The sequence below is a fragment of the Parasteatoda tepidariorum genome, chromosome 6 (genome assembly GCF_982258835.1).
Source record: "Parasteatoda tepidariorum strain Cologne lab strain chromosome 6, Ptep-v5.0, whole genome shotgun sequence".
Classification (NCBI taxonomy): Eukaryota; Metazoa; Arthropoda; class Arachnida; order Araneae; family Theridiidae; genus Parasteatoda; species Parasteatoda tepidariorum.
The window spans coordinates 82,407,366-82,426,985 of record NC_141760.1 but is presented as its reverse complement, the minus strand read 5'-3'; the positions used below and the strand labels follow the sequence as shown (position 1 = coordinate 82,426,985).

Genomic DNA, 19,620 nt, shown 5'->3' with positions numbered 1-19,620 from the left:
TAATTAACAATTTTCATAATTATGCGTCACAATTTTTAAAACTTGAATGTTTTCGAAAATGTTATTATTTCCTGAATATATATTAAAAAACTTTTCCTTTAAAGTTTGGTATTATTCAAAAAAATATGTAAACTAATTGTTCACTGTGAATTTTGATAATTGTGTTTGTTACATCTGTAAGTCCTTTATTTTTAAAAAAAAAATTCCAATTCGGGAAAGCTAAAAAGTTTCAGAACAAGTGCAGAGGACCTCGAGAGTTAACAAAAAAAAACATTAAAAATAGTTTATGATTTTGAATTAAGTTAACAGTGAATTTGCTCAGCAATACCAGGTTAATTCACTTAGTGTACCCAGCACTATAAATAGAATTATGTATATAATGCTGTCAATCAAATAAATAACATTAAATATCAGACATTTCACACCAAAAGAAATTACAAAAATACTTAAAGCTAGTTCAATGCAAAAAATAAAAGAAAACTCCAAAATCATTATATAATTTTTTTTTTTTAAATAAGGCTTGTTTTGTACTAAAACTTAATAGAAATCTTATTTTTGCTTTTACACAGTAATTAAATTTAGTATATTTAGTTTGATTAATAAGGTTTCAAAGATTTTTTTATAAACATTTTTCGTGTTTTTAGCACATTAGTTTTAAAAAAGGAGCATATTATTGCATGGATAATATCAAATTTAACTTACCTATGTGGTTTTGCAGTAGTTCGTCATTTGAATCACTAATCGCTGAATCACTTTTTTCTACTTTATTTTCAGTTATTTGACTATCTGAGACACTATTTTCAGGATTTACGGAAGATTTTTCTTCAGCACCTCCTGTTGCTGCTACTTTAGTTTCATTCTCTACAGGAAGCTCATTGGACAAGGGGGCAACACCGTTATCTTGCACAAGAGAGACTGCTTCAGGAGGGTTATCTTTTGAAACAGAGTTCTCAACAGTAAAATTTTCATTACTGTCGGCATTCATACTCGACACATTAGTGGCAGCTACACAAATAAATGTTTATTGCTAAATTATTTGCGAAAATAATACACAGGCATGAATTATAACATATATTGTTTCTTATTATATATTTGTATATTATGGTATTGTAAAAAAAACAGTTTCATGCATAAACATGTGCAGAAACTTCATACAGATTTGATGCAAGAGGCCATAATAATAATTAAAAAAAAAAAAAAAAATACAAACATTCTAATATTAATGAATTTTTTTCTTCAAATCTGAGCTAAGTAATAAATTTTTTTTTTTCAAAAATAAAATTTCTTTTGGTTGTGTAGCTAGATTTGCTCAATGCAAGAATTCATCTGACATTGAGCATTTTGCTCTTGCTCAATGCAAGAATTTATCGTCCCGCAGTGGACTGATCGTTAAGACACGGTTCCCAGCAGATCACCGAAGTCAAGCATCACTGGCTGCGGTCAGTGTGCGGGTGGGTGACCACTTGGATCAGCCTGCGTAGGGACCGAGGGTGTGCGGTATTGGTCCTCGTTAAACTCTTCTACCGTAAAGTGCTCGACTTCGCGCGCAGGTCGTCGGGCTACCGAAGCGGGGGAGCCATCCCCTCCGTAGAGGATCAAAATTGTGATGGAATGTCTTCGGATCATCCTCAGGGATGTTTCCCAGACCGCCGCCAATAGCCCATTGTGCAGCTCTAGTGCGACGTAAATGAACAACAACAGCAAGATTTCATCAACAAGGAAATGGCTAAATTAGTTGTTAATTTATATTTTCAGTTATTTTTCATTCATTAGAAAATAAGTCAGTTTCATACAGATGTGAAGAAATAAAGTCCTGAGAGCACAATGATAAATTTTCTACTATTTAAATACCCTAATAATTTATGAATCAGAATAAATAAAATTGTATTAATCTAGAATAAAAAGAGGAGTTGGTGCTAGTGCCTTGAAATTCGTACAGCAAGTGAAAGGGGAAATTTTAGTCCCAAATCCTAAAGAATCATTTAAAAATTTCCAAGTAAACTAATTTACATTTATTTTACACTCACTCCAACACATTAATAATTTAAAAAGTTTACTTAAAACTTTAATTCACTTCAATCATCTAGTCATAAGCGTTTATAACCTTAACATGATTAAATAAAACTCTGGGAAGTGTTGGTTTTAATTTTCTACAACTTTATACAATTTTATAAAACATTTTGTAGAAACCAGAGTGATTGGCATCCCAGCAATATGAGAAGTTTTATTCAGAAAATTATCAATCATATTTTTCTACAAGCATGCGTTGAGTTACATTCAAAACATTATCCAATTTTTTTAAAATTTAAATTTAGGACATTAAAATACAGCAAGGACAAGACTTTTTATTTCATAACTGGAGTTAAAAGGCAGGCACAATTTTGAGTTTACGACTATCAATGTTCAACTTTGTAGATTCAAAATTTTGAACTCAACCCAAAAGACATGGGAACTCCTGGAATAAAGCAATGGGACAGACTAGTCTTTGAGGAAAACATTTTGGTTGAACTAACCCCCATTTTCGTTACATGAAGAAGAAGATGGTAAGAGGATTCTAATCCATGATTCTTCTACCACTAAGGATATTTTATGTCAGCTCTGTGGTTGTTGGGACACGGAAGCAGAATGCTGGGTTACCTCATTAGGAGGTGAGAGTTTAAGATATTAACTTATTCATAGTATCCTCTTTTAGAAAATAAACTAAAAGAGTTCTCCTTTCCAAAAAATAATCTAATGTTTTTGACCACTGCTTATTCTTCTACCCAGACTGAGACTGGACTAGATTTGTTCTTTTGGCCAGGTTTAAAGGTTGAGAAATCTGCAGATATGGCATTTTAGTGTTGTCTAGATTCTGATTAGACTAAATCTTCTTACAAAGCTGTATTTGTTAAGATTTTTTTTTTTAAACGTTTAAACTTTCGCATTAACTTAGAAAGATGTTTCGCACATAAATAATTTTTAAATTAAAAATTTCTTTCAAACACACTTCAAACCTAGAAATATTTAATTCTTTAAAATTAAAATAAGCATGTTTACAGCATAAAATAATAGTTCATGTATTTTAGCATAATTTTTCCAGAAATGAAATGTATTTAATATGAAAATTTAAAATTAAATGAAGATGCAAATAGGAAATTAAAATTTTTTTCGCTATTCACAATTTTAATTTAGTCAAAATTCAAATCTTGATTCGGCTTTAATTTAATAAACTTTGTTAATCTTATATTCAAATACAATTTTTGAAAAAAATAAATAAAACAAGGCCAGTTAAATTTTCAAATTCATTAAGAGTTGTTAAACAATTTACTCTTAAAGTTTTGACAGCGAACAAATGCAATAATTTAAATTTAGGATAGAATATAGATTAGTAGTTAACATTTTAAAAAATATTTTTATAAAAATCCAAAGAAAGTTATATTACTAGATTCTACTTCCTTGGCAATCGTATCTGATCTTTTTCCTTTCCTTTGCAGCATCTGAACAGTTAAGGTCTAGAAAAAACACAAGTCATTAATCAGGATTGTATAAAATATGTAAAATAGGTAATTAAATTTATACTGGCTAAAAAATATATAAGATATACTGCACCGAAGAAATATTAACAAATCTTATAACTTTATTATTTAAATTTTCCAGCTCCTTGATGCAAGAGAGCATTGTTACTTAATTGAATAATATATTGGGTTATTTGGAAAGTAATTGTAGTTTTTTTTTCCAACGAAGGACATATAGAATTTTTTCGCAGTCAACTTAACACCTAAATCACATAATCATTATATAGTTTGGCAGCTGATATAGCAAGACATGCTTGTGAAAGAGTTTGATAGATTCTTTCTTCTCAGAAGTTTTCGGTTGGTGCCGTTTAAACATGGAAAGTGAAATAGTGTATTCTTTGTAAATTTTATTTTTTTACAATTGAAAGGATAAAAATATCCAATTTGTATGGAGAATATGTATAGACCGAATGCCAGTGCCAAAACTAGTTTGCAAAATTTCAATCACACAATTTTGATGAAGAAGCACCAAGGCCGTTTAAAGCTAATGAAGGCACAATAAAGGCATTAATTGATGTAAACCGGTAATTAAGAATTCATGACATTTCTCAGAGATTAAAGATATCAAATTTGACCATTCATGATTATTGAAACACTTAGGTTTAATTTCACAAAGCTTGATGCATGGGTTCATATTTTTATGGATAGAGATTTGCACAGACGCCTATAACTTGCTTCTGAAATATTAAGAAACTGATCTATTTTTGAAGCGCATCATCAGTGGGGACAAAAAACAAGTTGTCTACAACAATGTTTTGATTTCTAGAAAAATTTTTAAAAGGGGCAAAATCTTTATTTCAAATGAGGTGATCAGAAATCCCCTGGATCAGTTTTTTGCCAGCAAAAAATAGAAATTTTATGAGCAATCAATTATGTTATTATCTGATAAAACTGCAAAAGGTATTAGATCAGAATGGAAAATATATGATTCAATAAAATATTTATTTACTAGTATAAGAAAATCTTCTGTTATCTTCATAAAGAAAAAGTTAATTTCTGATCAATTCAATACAAAGAGAAAAAAATATTTTTGAATTAAAAACATGTTCTAATTTAAAATGAGATAAAGGTTGCTATATTAAGAGTTCAAATTTAAGTAAGTGATTTTAATTTTACTCTCTGGCAATTTATATTGAAGATATATCATGTTATAAAACATGACTAGGAGATGTTAATGAACATTGTATGGCTCTAAACTTAAACTTGTTTCAATTTAAAGTTTTAGGAATAGAAATTCATGGAATGGTGAGTGTACAAGAAACTTCAAAAAAGCTATATACCTAAAAGTTATAATATATTAAATACAAAAAGCCAACAAAATCAAACCTTTTTACAAACTAGTCAGACATAAAACAAAAAGAGGAAACAAAGTAAAACAATTAAAAAAAAAAAACAATGTGTACAAATTCAAACATATGTTTATAGTTTTAGATGTTAGGGCAAAGAAAAAAAATCACCCCACACACTTTTATAGACAATGAAACTAGAGTAACTGTAAAAAAAGTGAATGTTTAATGAAGATATAACTTGAAATGCAATCAAATTAATGATGTAAAGGCATTACTTAATGTTATGTAATGGTCTTACTTAAATGGTATAGGTATTACTTAAAATAAAGGTATTACATAAAGTTAGAAAAAAATTTGCACCAGTAAAAGAATGAAATAATAAGAAAAGATATCAGCCAATATTGAATTGTATAAATACAATGTTAACATAGCAAAATGGGAATTACTCTTATTGCTTGTAATGTTGTTTCTAACACTTGGGTACCAGAATAAGATGACGAAGGTTCAAACTTTCCTTGCAACAGCTTATATAAGATATTCATCATTCTTTTAATCTATAGTAAAAATATTGATAGTTAACATTCAATCAAAAAAAATTAACATGAAATATACATTTCATAATGCATATAAAAAATATTACAGTTTTAAACATACAAAATTCTTCACTAAGAATAAAATAATTAATATATTTATTTGTCCATGTTTGGACTTGAGAGCATTTATGAGAACAAAATTTAACTTATGACAGGATAAACACCGCTTTTAAAGATATCAGGTTATAAGCAATTTTGAAATTTATCTTAATGAGTTATTTTTCAAACTATGAGAAAAACATTGTTTAACATTTAGAATATAAGACAAATCACATTACAATCAAACTACTTTGGCAAAATTGATTAAGGTGTTTATTGAAATCTATGTGACTTCTCTTATTGTCTAAACTGTTGGGTCACACTGTATTTACCATTTTTTAATTAAAATGCATATGCTCTTGAAAATAAAGCAGTAGAAAAACAGTCAATTAATTCAATAAAAACAACAGAACTAACTGATTAAGGAAGTTAGTCACAAAAACTGTCTAACATGTAGGTATTTACACTATTTACATAAAATAGATTTAAGAGAAAAATACCTCTCCAGAAAAATCAGGAGATTCTGTTGACGCTACAGAAGATTGAGCCTGCTGTAGTTCCGCTTCCAGCTTTTTCATTACGCTTTCATAATTTTCTTTCATTTGCAAAGTTTTCCGATAAAAGACCTCATACTAAATAAATAAAACATTCATAAAATTTAGCAGGGAGAGAATGCATCATAGAATGCACAGAATTGCATTTTAAGAAAAAATACATACTTTTCCTTTCCAAGGTAATGCATTTTGAAGTTCTCCTTCAAGAGCGATCACTTTTTCTTTCAGCAAGGATTCAGATTTCATTGTGGCAGAATGCTACAGAAAAATCAATTAATGGAATAGAATATACTTATTAAATTACAATGATTTATTACATACCAAACAGTTTGTGCTAAATAAATTGATAGTTTTTCGTCAGTACAAAAATAAATATTGTCCTTAACTTTTTTTTTAAAAAAATAAAACATCAAACTTTGTTTGTGTGATAAAGAATTTGTTAAAACAAAAAAGAATAACACGATGTGATCAATGAAGATTAAAACCAATAAAACGTAAATGAATCTTATATTCATATAATATAGTAAACAAAAAGAAGAAAAAAAACAGAATTATAGCAAATAAAATTATTTTAATGTTCTTTCGATGTGTCAAATAAAAAAAAAGTGTAGCAATACCTCTGTTGCCATATTTTTATACTTTGATACTAGAGCATCATTTTCTGCTAGAGCTTCTTGCAACTTCCTTTTCAAAGCAACAATTTCTTCATTATTTGAGGACACCTAAGTGAAATACAGAAATATAAATAACTAAAGAAATTGAATAATAAACTAAAAGAACATATTATTTCATAGATTTTAAAAAATTAGACTCACTTTAATTTTTTTTTAAAGTATCCTTTACAATTACATGATCAAATAAATTTAATAAAAAATCCCAATTAACAGAATTTTATACGGAGTTTTTCTTTACTTGTCTAAAATAAGCTTTAAGAATAAAATAATTATTTTAAGAATGAAAATTTAAAAAAAAAGGTTCTATTTAAATATAGCAAAAATTTAAACTTAGCAGACAAATTATGCAATAAAAATAATAAACACACAAAAGAAATGCAACAAAATACTAAAAAAATAATATTTTTTTTAAAAATTGCATTACAAAAATTTCATATTAACTTTGTTTTCAATACGTGTGCTTATGATTTGATTCAATTTTTAATGCATTTGACTTTTGTCCTTTAACTTAAACATACCTACAACATAAGCTGGTTTTTCTGTATGTTATTAGTACAGTAAAAAAAAATTGCACAAAGGGACTTTCTACAGATTTTTCACTCAAAAATTAAAAACTGTAAAATAATTAAGAAAATCCCACAGCATATGAAAGCAACTTTGAAACATTTAACATAAAATTAAATCAATTAATGCTAAGTAAAAATTTAAAAAGTTAAGAGTTATAGACTTATAAATAAAAAGAATAAAGTAATGTAAATTTTTAAATCTATTTCGCTTTAAAAAAAAGCAATTTTAATATTTTGCTTACAGCAATGAAAAAAAGTAAATGAAGCAAGCTATAAATTTTAGGGATTCAAATATAGGGCTAAAAAAATTTTCAAATTCTTATATAATAAAACTTATACGACTAATAAAAAATTTATGTAGCGGATTTAAAATGCAAAGAACAGAAAATTATTCAGATAATAGAAAAGCATAAAATGGTTACATGACATTCAAAATGTAATGTCAGATTATTTAAAATTATTTATTATATTGATTATATTAAAAATATTTTTCATACAATAGAAAAGAGAAAACTGAATAGTACCCACCCATAACAGAAAAATAAAATACTGGCACTTATTTGTAGGGAAAAAAATTCAGCTAGAATATACATAGCATAAGTTTAAAAATATGCCAAAAAAAAGGGACCACCCTAAATAACTTTTGATCTAATGAGCGGATTGTTATGTTCTAGGACTCAATCTTAATGGTTCTAGTAGGGGACCTCAAACATGCTAATTAATTAGAGCAGACGATAGTTTAAGTAACAGAATCAAACATCACTTTCACAGAATAAACATACCTAATTTTTCGACGGATATTGATTTCTGACCTCCAAAAAAGAGCTGCAATATGGGAAGTATGGTTCCCATAGTTTGATCAGGAGAGCGATCCAAAGTTTAGACACCTTAGTGTTCATCTTACTTTCTGCATATTTTGCCATATCTAGAGAACTTTTTAAGTGAATTGAAAAATTTTACACTCAATTATAAAATTTATTTGTCCAAAGATAATCCCATGCCAAAAATACATTTTTATAAATATTTATTATTCCTTTTTAGTTTATTTAATAAAAGTCGAAAAAGTTTAAATTGTGTGGTCTACAATTTTTTACATCATTTTACATGACAAAATACAAAATTTGAACGAAATCGGTTGAATAGTTTCTGAGAAATTGATTTTTAAAAAAGTAATATTTTTAAGATTCGATTTGGCAGGAAAAGATACAACCGATTTCGATCAAATTTTGCATTTTGTCAAGCAAAATTACATACTTCAAAATTATGGAAAAAATTTTATACCCTACAATTAAAAATTTTTCGACAATTATATAAAATAATAAATATTTAATTTTTATGGAATTATCTTTAGGCAAACGAATTTTATAATTGTGTGTGTAAAAATTTTTCAATTCGAAGTTCCTGAAATCTGATGAAATATGCAAAAAGTAAAACTAACATTAAGGGGTCCAAACTTTGGATTGCTCTCCTGTCCAAACTATGGAGATCATATTTCCCAGTTTGCGGTTACCCTCTATATTTTGGGTGTCAGAAATTTGAAAAAAAAAAAGATATGTTTATTCAGAGAAAGAACGTTTTTGTATCTGATTTTGCAACTTAAAATATCATCTGTGCTAATTAATTTAGCATATTTGAGGTCACCCCTATGAATCATTAATACTGAGTCCTAGAACATAAAGATCTGATCATTAGATCAAAAGTAATTCCAAGTAGTCTGTTACTTTCATGCCAACTGTACTCACATTACCAAATGAAAAATTACAATTTAAAAAATTTACAAACCTTTGAAGCTGTATCGCTATCTATTTGTTCCTGCAAAGTTTGCAATTCCTAGAAGGAGAGAAAATTTACAATCAATACTTAATATAAAAAATGATTAAAAATATATATATTTTTGAAATAAGATAAAAAGTATACTTGCTTTATTTTTTCCCGTTAGATCTTTGCTTAGTTTAGCATATTTTTCTTCCCAGGATTTTATTTGAGAGTTCAAAACAGTTTTTTCCTCAGATAGTTCCTTTATTTCTGTCTGAAGTATGTTTGTAGATGATGAACTCTCAGATTCTAGACACCAAACAAAAACAGGTTACAAAAAGTATATGCTTCAATCGGATAATACAACCAAAAAGAAATTTAAAAATATTTGAAGGGTAAAAAACTATTAGCATACATCAAAATATCAATACATATTATAGTGATTACTTCAAGCTCATAAACTCAAGTTTATGTAACTTTTTTTAATGAGGAATTTTCTGATTGAGTAAAATGAACCAAAATCAGTCTGTATTATTAAACATGTAGGTTTTACTAAGAATGCAGCACAGATGAAACAGTCAAATTGGAGAATTGACTAAATATTAACTTTATTGAGCTTAAATTAAATTAATTTTATAAACAGTGAACAATATAACTAGCACCTTGAATAACTTTTGATCAAATGATTTGATTTTCAAGTGCTAGGACCATATCTTAATGGTTTGATGGTCTAACCTTGAATATACTAATTCAATAAAAAATCGTACTTCCTCTGAATAAACGAACTTTATTTAAACAAACTTGGATTCTCAACCTTTAAAATACAGGGGATAACTAATACGTGGAAAATATGGCTCCTATAGTTAGGTGAGAAGAGCAGACAAACTTACAAAAATTTTCTTACTTATTCAAATTATAGTTTTTCTCAATAAAATTTGCTCTCAGAAAAAATAAAACCAAACCATAAATCAAAAGTCATCCCTCACCCTGAAACTTAAAGTCAGTTATCAGTTCAGAATTTATTTTACATAAAAACTGAAATATTTTTATCTTATGCTTAATTATGGTCCGTCCTAAAACCATTTTCTTAAATTCAGTCAACCTGATGAGAGGCTTTTGTTTCTTCTGTAACACAAATTAAGCTAATTTTTAAAACAAAATCAAACCTACAAAATAATAAAAACTTTAAAGCAAAGCATATGAAAGTTTACTATAAGTAAATTCCAAATGTAGTATTGGACATGTATATACAGTGAATTTGCGATAACTCGAATCTGATAGGACTGGCGAAAAACTTCGACATATCGGAAATTCGACTTACCGTTAGCTTCGGTTTTGGACTTTCAAAATATTGTTGGATTATTTATTACAAATTATTAATTACAAATCTTCTAAATGCTTACAATATTTAAGATCATTTTTCTGACAAGCCATTTACGATAAGACTGTTTGAAGCACTTTATGAAACCCTGGTCCATCGGCTGCAACTTTGCTGTTGTGTTTGGCGGGAGAAACTGCAAGTTTACGGCTTTCAAATTAGGTAGATCACTATGCGCTGTGCATTTATCCATTAAGAGTATCACTTTTCTTTTTTTAGCGAAAAATTTCCGATCCAATTTTCTACATAGTCTTCAAATAAAACTGATGTCGTTCATAATTTTTTGTTAGACTTGTAATCCAAAGGATACGTTTTTCCATTCTTGAAACATCGGGGATATCGGTATTTTCTGTTAACAAGTAAGGGCAATTTCTCTGTCCCAGACGCATTTCCTCCAACTAGGACAGTCAAACGTTCCTTGGACATTTTGCCCCCTGAGCAGTTTTCATTGTTAAACATCATAGTCTTATTTGGAAGACATTTAAAAAATAAACCCATTTCATCAATATTGAAAACATCATTTTCACTGTATCCTTGAAGTAAATTTGGTAACGTTTCATTTAACCACTGTTCACATACTTCAAGAGGGACAGCTTTAGCTTCTGCATGAAGAGTGCGAAAGACATTGTGTGTGTTTTGCAAAGTAAGGGGGCAAGATATCAGCTCCCAGATTTCTTTTCTTGCTTTAAAAGGTCCAAAAAAAATCGAGTTAAAGGGAGTAAAATTCGAGTAATCGAGAATAATTAACATGAAATTGAAGATAAAAGGGTCGGGACCTCATAAAAAAATCGAGTTATAGTAATACTTGAGTTATCGTACTTCGAGTTATAGCGAATTGACTGTATATATATATATATATTCTAGTATGATAAATATTTTTTAAATGTCCAAGATTGTACAAAATTGTACAGTATCGTCTTGGTACAAACTTCAAACGCTAATTTTTGGATTAAATAATATAGAAAGAGACCAATTTTTGTAACAAGAAGAAACCAGTTAAAAGTTTCCAAAAACCTGAAAATAAGACCCAGAGTTATATAGAATAAGAGATACAAGTAACAATTATAATTCAGCATTTTGCGCAGTTAAATGTTGCACCATTAAATATTTATACTGAAAGTGATTTATAAAAACAAAATAAAAACTACACTTATCTAAATACACATTTTGAAATGAAAATGAAAAATTTAAAGTATATTACAGTAAAAAATTTAATTCAGGAAGAAGAAAAAAAAGATGAAATTTAAAAATTAGTGTTAAACATGAAGAAGAAAAAAAAATTAAATACCTAATTTTTTTCTTAAAGCACTAAGTTTTCCATCCAGCTCTTCAGCATGATTTTGTTCCTCTTGTAGCTTTTGCTTCAATTCGATTTCCTGTTTTTGATGGCTGGCAAGCTCAACTTCTACAGATCCAAGTTTACGAAGAGCATCAGAAAGTTCAGTGGACAGTTTTGCCTGCAAAATTTTAATTAAATACAGTCCTTGAAATCTTACTTGATAAAAAAAAATCAGTGACATTAACATCTTTTATTATAAGTAAACAGTTTCTAAGTACCTTTTCCTTTTCCAAAACTATAATTTTAGCTTGAGTTTCAGCAGAGGCTGCATGAAGAGAATCACTTTTCTGTTCCAACATACTATTACTTTCTTCAAAAAACCTGAAAAATGAAATATCAATAACTGTTGTTAAGGTGGTGCAAGCAATACATTTGCTTGAAGCCGTGCAACAGAGATCTTAAAAAAAACTTTATAATCTTAAAAATTAGAGCTTTTAAATATATTTTTTTTTTTTATATTGAGAACACAAATTATTATTTTTTCCCTTTGATTCAATCCTATTAAATGATAAACTAGGCATGACTACTGAAGGAGGATTTTTAGAGACCCACATTACTAGAGACACTACACAACAAATAATAATTTTAAAAAAATCAATAATGGAATTACTAAATAAGATGTACTTAAAACATTTTTAGATGCTTATTTCAATGAAACTCATATCTGATATATCATTAGTAAAAATTAAACAAAAGCAAAAAAAAAAAAATTTAAACTAAAATTAAAAATTACATGGAAAAAGTGAAGAGTTGTTAAACTCTTATGAATAAAATATGAAAGGAAAAAACTTGCACATTAATTTCTATAATTAAGGTAAAAAGTTATCAATTTTTCTACAGGCCCCTGCAGAAAAGAAATATTTAAAAGGATCCATAAATATCATGACCCTTGCAAAGTCTAGCGACAGTTCTGAAGAACTTACCAAACTATGAACATAAAGGCAAATTTAATTTAAAATAAGGTTAAATTACGAAATTCAGGTAAAATTTAAATTGAAATTATAAAGAGATAATTGTCCTAACAGGTTCTTCTTATGGCATGTTTTATTAAAGGTGTATAGTAATCGAATGTTATAAACAAAAAAAAGTTGTAATTTTTATTAAAGTTAAATTGATAAATGCATTAATTATGTCACATTCTCCCATTTCATTTTGAACAGAGGCAAAGTAAGGTGATGAGAATTATTCAAAAAATCGAAAAGGGTTAAAAATTATTTTTGTGAGCCTTAGCCTTGCCATGAGCCTTAGCTTAATGCAAAATGGTGTTTAGAAAGTTTGTTTTTGGTTCTGAGTTGTGGCATACTTAGAAATATATTTTTAAATTTGAAATACAATTATTATCCAAAAATGCAAAGCTTTTATCATAATAAAATACAATACAATATAATAAAATGTAATATAATAAAATGTAATATAATAAAATACATAGTTGACAATGAAAAGGTAAAAGTGCTAAAATTCTAAAACAAAAGCAATTACTTCGTATGAACTACATCTCTTTCATCAATAAATAGATAAACAGTAAAACCTCTTTATGTTCTACAAAAAAAGGTCATTAATGGAGGTTGGTTGTTCTTGAGGGTTAGCTCCATTAACTTCAAAATGTTATCAAAGTTACATGATTTATCACAAGCGATTTTAATTTCACTTAGTGTCATTTTCTAGGTGCAGAAATGCCACTTGTGTTGGCATCATAAAAACCGGATTGCAGAATAAAATTTAGCGTCATTAAAAATGATATAATACTGATATAATTATTTGTAAAAATAAATTTACAAATTCTGAATGATAAAACTATTTTAAATAAATAATCAAATATGTTTTTGTTTAAGTTTAACATTTAATTTTATATCATAAAAATTAATTTAAAAAATTAGAGTTTTTTTTTTTTTTTTTGATGCTTAGTTTTTCTCTAAAATAACTTTCTTTTCCAATTTAACTTTTAACTCTGAAACTAAATCATGATAGCATCGTTTTTAGTACACTCTGACTCAGGGCTCGAAAAAACTCAGAAATTTTACCCGTCCCCGAGGACGGCTTGTCCAACAATGCACCCGTCCTCCTTTGAAACTAACCCGTCACTTCTAAATAAATAAAAACATAATTTTCTCTTATTTATTGCAAATATTTATATAATTGCACAATGAATTAGTAGTTACTAGGATTACAAATACTAGGATTACATTATACAGTAATAAAAGATATACTAGGTTACTAATAGTAACCTAGTATTTCTTTTATGAAATAATTTAAATGACAAAGGTCAAGTTATCTGGAAAGTCGATTTATCCGAGGGTACTGCGTTTTTTAAATGAATCAAATGGGACGTTTGCCAGTTCTACAATCAAGCCAATGATTTACAGAGGTTTCTGCACAGAAATCTGAAAGGGGTTTTCCATTTAGGTAGATGTTCATAATTACGTTCAACACTTCTTGTTTAGGACCAGTACGTAATGTTTTTTTTTAACAGTGACGCCACGAGCTGGGCGGTATGTGATCAAAGGAATTGTTAATTCCTTCGTTAGAAATCCAAATGCACATGCACAGAGCAGCTTTTATTTTGTTTACCGATTACGTGAGCAAGCGCACTTGGTCAGACGAAAGAATTAACGGAATTTCTAGATTAGAGGATCATTTTATAAGTGAAGCGCTAAACTTTTGTAACAAAAATTGAAAATGCATCACGAACATTAAAGGGCAAATGGCTGTCCGCGCGGACGTCAGATTCGAGAAATTCGTTGTCCGCGGGGAATTTTTGACCGCCAAGGACGGGCAGTTTTTCGAGCCCTGCTCTGACTGTAACATGAGGTTGTCAATCTCCAAAAAGAGCTCTCTAAATAAGAGGGACTCATGCACATATATTTTGAACACATTTAAATCTACTTATTTGTTTTAATAATATTTTTCAGTTTGATACTTTTTTATGTTTCCTTATTTGACCTTTCCGCATTTGGCTCGGAGGTTCGCTCGGTTCCTGGGAGAGGTTTTGATGGTCTCTCCTAAAAATTTTCTTCAACACTAAGTCAATGAAAAAAATTCCTAACAAAAGTGGTCGTAAATAGAGAAGGTTGTTACACGGAGGTGGTCTTTCTCAGAGGTTTCACTGTAATATTATGGAGCGACACATTATCATTAATAAATTCAAATAATACCTTTGATTTCTTTGTAAGAGATCATAAATTTTTTCATTCAGCGATTGTATCTTGGAGTTTTTAACTTCAACATCTTCTTTCAGTTGGCTGTTTTCCTAAATTAAACAAATATAATTGGAAGAAAAAAATTAAAAATAAGTTAAAAAAAATAATTGCATCTGGAAAGTTACATTATGATAGACAAGTATTGCCAATTACCCCAAATGCACCTCAACTGCATGCAACTGTAACTTTACATTAAACCCAAAAGATGGATTTTATTTTTTTAAAAACTTGAAAATATTGTAAGATTGTTAAATTTAACAATATCACATCTAATCCAATTGATATTAAAGATTTTAATGATAAAAGTTCTCCTAAATAAAATTCCTTATTTACTTACTCTCTTCCTGAGACTTGTGTTTCGATTTTGTTGAGATTGCAGAGAAAATTTAAGTAAGAATAAAAGTTGTATTTATTGTATTGTTAAGCAAAACTTAAATATCAGATTATAATTTATATATTATGTCAATTGAGATTTAATAGTAACTAATTTTGGTAACCAAGTGCTTCATAATTACTAATGAAGAATCAACCTCAGTTAAATTATTATAAATATGTTTTAAATTTCTAGATGAGAGTTAGAGATTTGGTGTGAAGACAAACAATTATCATAGCTAAAAAATAATGGAGTCTCAAAAAATTCTTTTGTAAAATCTGTTTCTTTACAGATAAGTCTAAAGCAGATGTAAGCAGCATATAAGTTATACTGTTGAATTTCCTTGAATTAGTTTTTGTGATTTTAAGCTAAAAAATACTACAATTCGCATTGTCTGGTAATTAAGTCAGGCTAACATTTTGTCTATTTGATATAAGCTAATTGCAATTTCGAATTGCTCTGTTGCTTTATGATTTCCATTATTTGAATTAGCGTTACAGCTCAGAATATGATTCCTTAAAGAATTAAAAAGCAGTTTATACAATACAAACAAATATTAAATCAATAGATTTTCACCAAACATAATGCCGTCAAATCTTCTTTAACAATTATCTCTAAACAATAGTAATCTCTAATTAACAGTCATATATTAATTGAACAAAATGACTTCATTAAAATTAAGATCTGGAAAAAAACTTAAACAGCTATTTTTCATAACTACCGCATGTTGCTGGTGAGAATTTTATATCAGGGCGTATTTTAGTCGAAATTTTTTAATCGTAAATTTCAGATAATTTTTACTAACCATTACTAAACAGATTATAAATTAGTCAATTTTGTCTAGGATGTAAGGAGCAGACAGAGGTAAGCAATCATAATGCTGAAGAGGTAAATGAAGTCACGGAAATTGATCTAACTAGTTGCAGGAATAAAAACATATTCTGATATTCTAAAAAATGCAGTAACTTTTAGATTTTTACTATCATAAAGGAATCACGCTAGTTCAATAATAAAGGCACTGGCTGTCATTGTTAAAGGCTGAGTTTCTATACCCAGTGGCAGCTAGAAGTTAACTCAATTTTAGATTTATAGGTATCACTAATTTGTCTGGAAATTAAAGGCAGCCAATGTACAATGCCAATCACAATGCAGTAGATCTTCAATTGATCGTTTCTCAAGGGACCATTCGCTATGAGCAACGATGCGTAGATACGGGAAAACAACGAATGTGGGTCAACTTTATATATCAAATAATGACTAGAAAATGTATGAAAATTAATAAATTTACAATAAATATAAAAAATGTTAATTGAAAAAATTTAGTACTGCCTGCAAAAATATTTACATTGCAAAAGAAGGATAAATAAATACATTTATTTATTTAAAATATTGAAAAGTTTGTTTCTCTTTCTCATTTACAGTGCAAGCAATAAATTCTTCATTTGTTATAGATTACTGTTCATTTTCTAAAAGTTTGTGTAAATACAAAAAGAACCTCAAATACTACAATGCCTCTCACAAATGCTTGCTCTAACTGAAGGTGTTAGGTCTGTTCTTTATCAATATCACTATGCCCTTCTTCAGCTACTACAACCATTTCTTGAACAGACAACATTAAAAGTTTTTTTTCAAGTGATGCTTAAACACACCCGTTATTTGAGGCATTTTACCTAAACTGTAACAAATCCACATTTTCTTCATTATTAGCATCAGGAGTTATTTCTCAAAACAAACTAACTTCTATGTTTTCTTCAAATATTGGTAGAATTTCTGAACAACAGATGCAGGAATTTGCTAGTTTAAAAAACAATCGAAAAGGGAATTGTTATGAGAATAGCATTTGTGAAAGAACCTTTAAAACTGTACAATACTTACGAGAACGAACGATTGAGGTTCGACTGTACCATCATTATGTCATTGGATTCCAAATTATGAAGCCATACCTTATTATGACCACATCAATACATGGCTGTTACAAGAGCAAAAAACTTCATGGCTATATTTTTAATGATGAAGAATTTTATCATGAAACTATTAATATCATATCAAATCTGAATATAAAAAACAATTTTAAAAAGGAAAAACACCTTTGAATAACTGATTTCTTTGATTTTCATAGTTTATTCATAGTAGGGTAATGAATAGATAAATTAACTAAACATTAGTAACTTTTTAGTTGTGATTTAGTTTACATTTTTGTTGTTTGATACTGTTAGATTTATTTATTATTATATTGTGATAAGTACAATTGATAAAAACTCTGAATAGTGATCCCTTCTTAACACCAGTTACAATGAAAAAGTCCTGCAAAAAGCCATTATAAAAGGTTTTACTGTAACAGTTTATTTTAAAATTCTAACTAGAGAAAAAGGGTTAATACAAAAAATTTACCTGAACAATTTTTTCTATGCTCTGCAAGAGCAAAGAACTATCCATATGTGATGAATGACTCAATCCTACTGACCTTCCTTGATTATAGCGTACATCATCTACCTAAAATTAGTATATCGGTTTTATTCATTTGAAATAACTTCTCTTTAAACATTCAGCGGATGGTTTAATAATATTTCTTAAAACTAACAAACTACTTTATAAATTTTTACATCTCTTGTTCTTTCACATTAAGAAAAAATATTCACACATTCTTTTAAAGTTAATTTTTAAATTTTTTTTCTTTCAAATTGTAAATTACTTAGTATCCAAAAAGTGTATTAATATGTCATATGTTAATCAAAAGCTCTTAACTGAAATGATTTTAAAAAAATATGCCATTTTTAAAATCATTTATGCAAAAAAAAAAAAAAAAAAAAATTCTTGCTTCAAACAAATATTTTTTTCATAAAACAAAGTACAGTATTATACCTTTTGATTACAAGCTACTGTACGGCAATACCTTTTACAGTGATATTGATGAAGCGTCAATATATAGGACACAATAGAACTAATAAATAAGATAAACAGCAATGTGAATGAAATATGAATAGGTGTAAAAAAATATTAAATAAACTAGAGTAAATAACAATGGATATGAAATATGAATGCAAGGTGAACAGAAATGATTATAAAGTATGAATGCAGAAGAAACAAATTTTAAAAAAATGAAATGAAATTTTAATGAAATGAAGAAGAAACATTAAAGAAAAGTGAATGCAGGGGAAACGACATTAAGGAAAAGTGAATGCAGGGGAAACGACATTAAGGAAAAGTGAATGCAGGAAACAGCATTAATGAAAAATTAAAGCAAGGGAAACAACATTAAGGAAAAATGAATGAAGAGGTAACATTTAAGAAAAGTGAATGCAGATAAAACATTATAGAAAAATGAATGAAGGGGAGGCAACATTAAGGAAAAGTGAAAGCTGAGGAAACAAACAACATGAGGGAAAAGTGAATGAAGAAGAAAGAATAAAGAAAAGTGAATGAAGAAGAAACAATAAAGAAAAGTGAAAGAAGAGGAAACAACAAGAAGGAGAAGTGAAAGGAGAGGAAATGACAGTTTTAAACTGTTTACCTTTTGTATCACAGTATCTATCTTCTCAGTAATTTTAGACAAGCTTAGTCTCACTTCAGTGTTTTGACTTCGAGTTTCAGTAATTAACATAGGTAGGTGAGTGTCCACCATACTAGTTGTCACCTGTGGGACCAAACTTGGCATGCCTTGTAGGGAATATTGAGACAGTTGATATTGACTAGTCATTTGTGGTTGAAAAGCAGGATAGGCCCCAGGGGATGGCTTCATGTATATAAACAAAAGGCTAATCAAACATTACTTTAAACACATTTAAATATTCATCTCAATGATAAAAAATAAATTAAATAAATGAATCAATAAATAAAATATAAATTAAACTTTTGATTTCAAATGCACATGCAAGGTTTTAATCATATTTTATAAAAAAAACACTCTACATTTTTAACTTGTGGCTTAATGCAAAAAAATTTGGAATTGAAAACGGTCGGACACAATTTATTTTTCCTTTTTTTAAAAAAAAAAAGCCCATCACAATAAATGCTTTTGAATTTACGAAGTTATATTTCTCGGACAACAATTTTGTTTAAAAGTGCTATTACTATCATGAAAAAATCCTTACAACGATAAAAAAATTAAGCAACTGTTTATAGCTATAACATTCTAAAATATTTAACAAGCAACAGATTGTATTTTAAATTAAAACAAGTTATTTTAATTGTAAATGAATTACATGTTAGGAAATTAATAAAAAAAATGCATTTACAGTGATCCCTCGTTTTTCGCGGTTAATGGGGACCAGAACCTTCCGCGAAAGCTGAAAAACCGAGAGGTAGGATT

At 28.2% G+C, this 19,620-nt stretch overlaps 1 protein-coding gene across 13 annotated transcripts in view; it reads right to left on the bottom strand.

Moving 5' to 3' along the window:
• Positions 1-19,620, bottom strand: part of LOC107439298 (FK506-binding protein 15) — a 47,543-nt gene that overhangs the window by 9,003 nt on the left and 18,920 nt on the right. For all 13 annotated transcript variants that reach the window (XM_016051847.4, XM_016051848.4, XM_016051844.4 and 10 more), the window contains exons 16-28: positions 18,823-19,044; positions 17,703-17,804; positions 14,894-14,988; positions 11,960-12,062; positions 11,691-11,859; positions 9,191-9,333; positions 9,052-9,099; positions 6,647-6,751; positions 6,195-6,287; positions 5,976-6,107; positions 5,290-5,397; positions 3,422-3,491; positions 703-1,005 (exon numbers count right to left, since the gene is read on the bottom strand). In XM_016051847.4, coding sequence (XP_015907333.1) covers positions 703-1,005; positions 3,422-3,491; positions 5,290-5,397; positions 5,976-6,107; positions 6,195-6,287; positions 6,647-6,751; positions 9,052-9,099; positions 9,191-9,333; positions 11,691-11,859; positions 11,960-12,062; positions 14,894-14,988; positions 17,703-17,804; positions 18,823-19,044 — 1,693 coding nt within the window. The remainder of the gene's footprint in view (positions 1-702; positions 1,006-3,421; positions 3,492-5,289; positions 5,398-5,975; positions 6,108-6,194; positions 6,288-6,646; positions 6,752-9,051; positions 9,100-9,190; positions 9,334-11,690; positions 11,860-11,959; positions 12,063-14,893; positions 14,989-17,702; positions 17,805-18,822; positions 19,045-19,620) is intronic.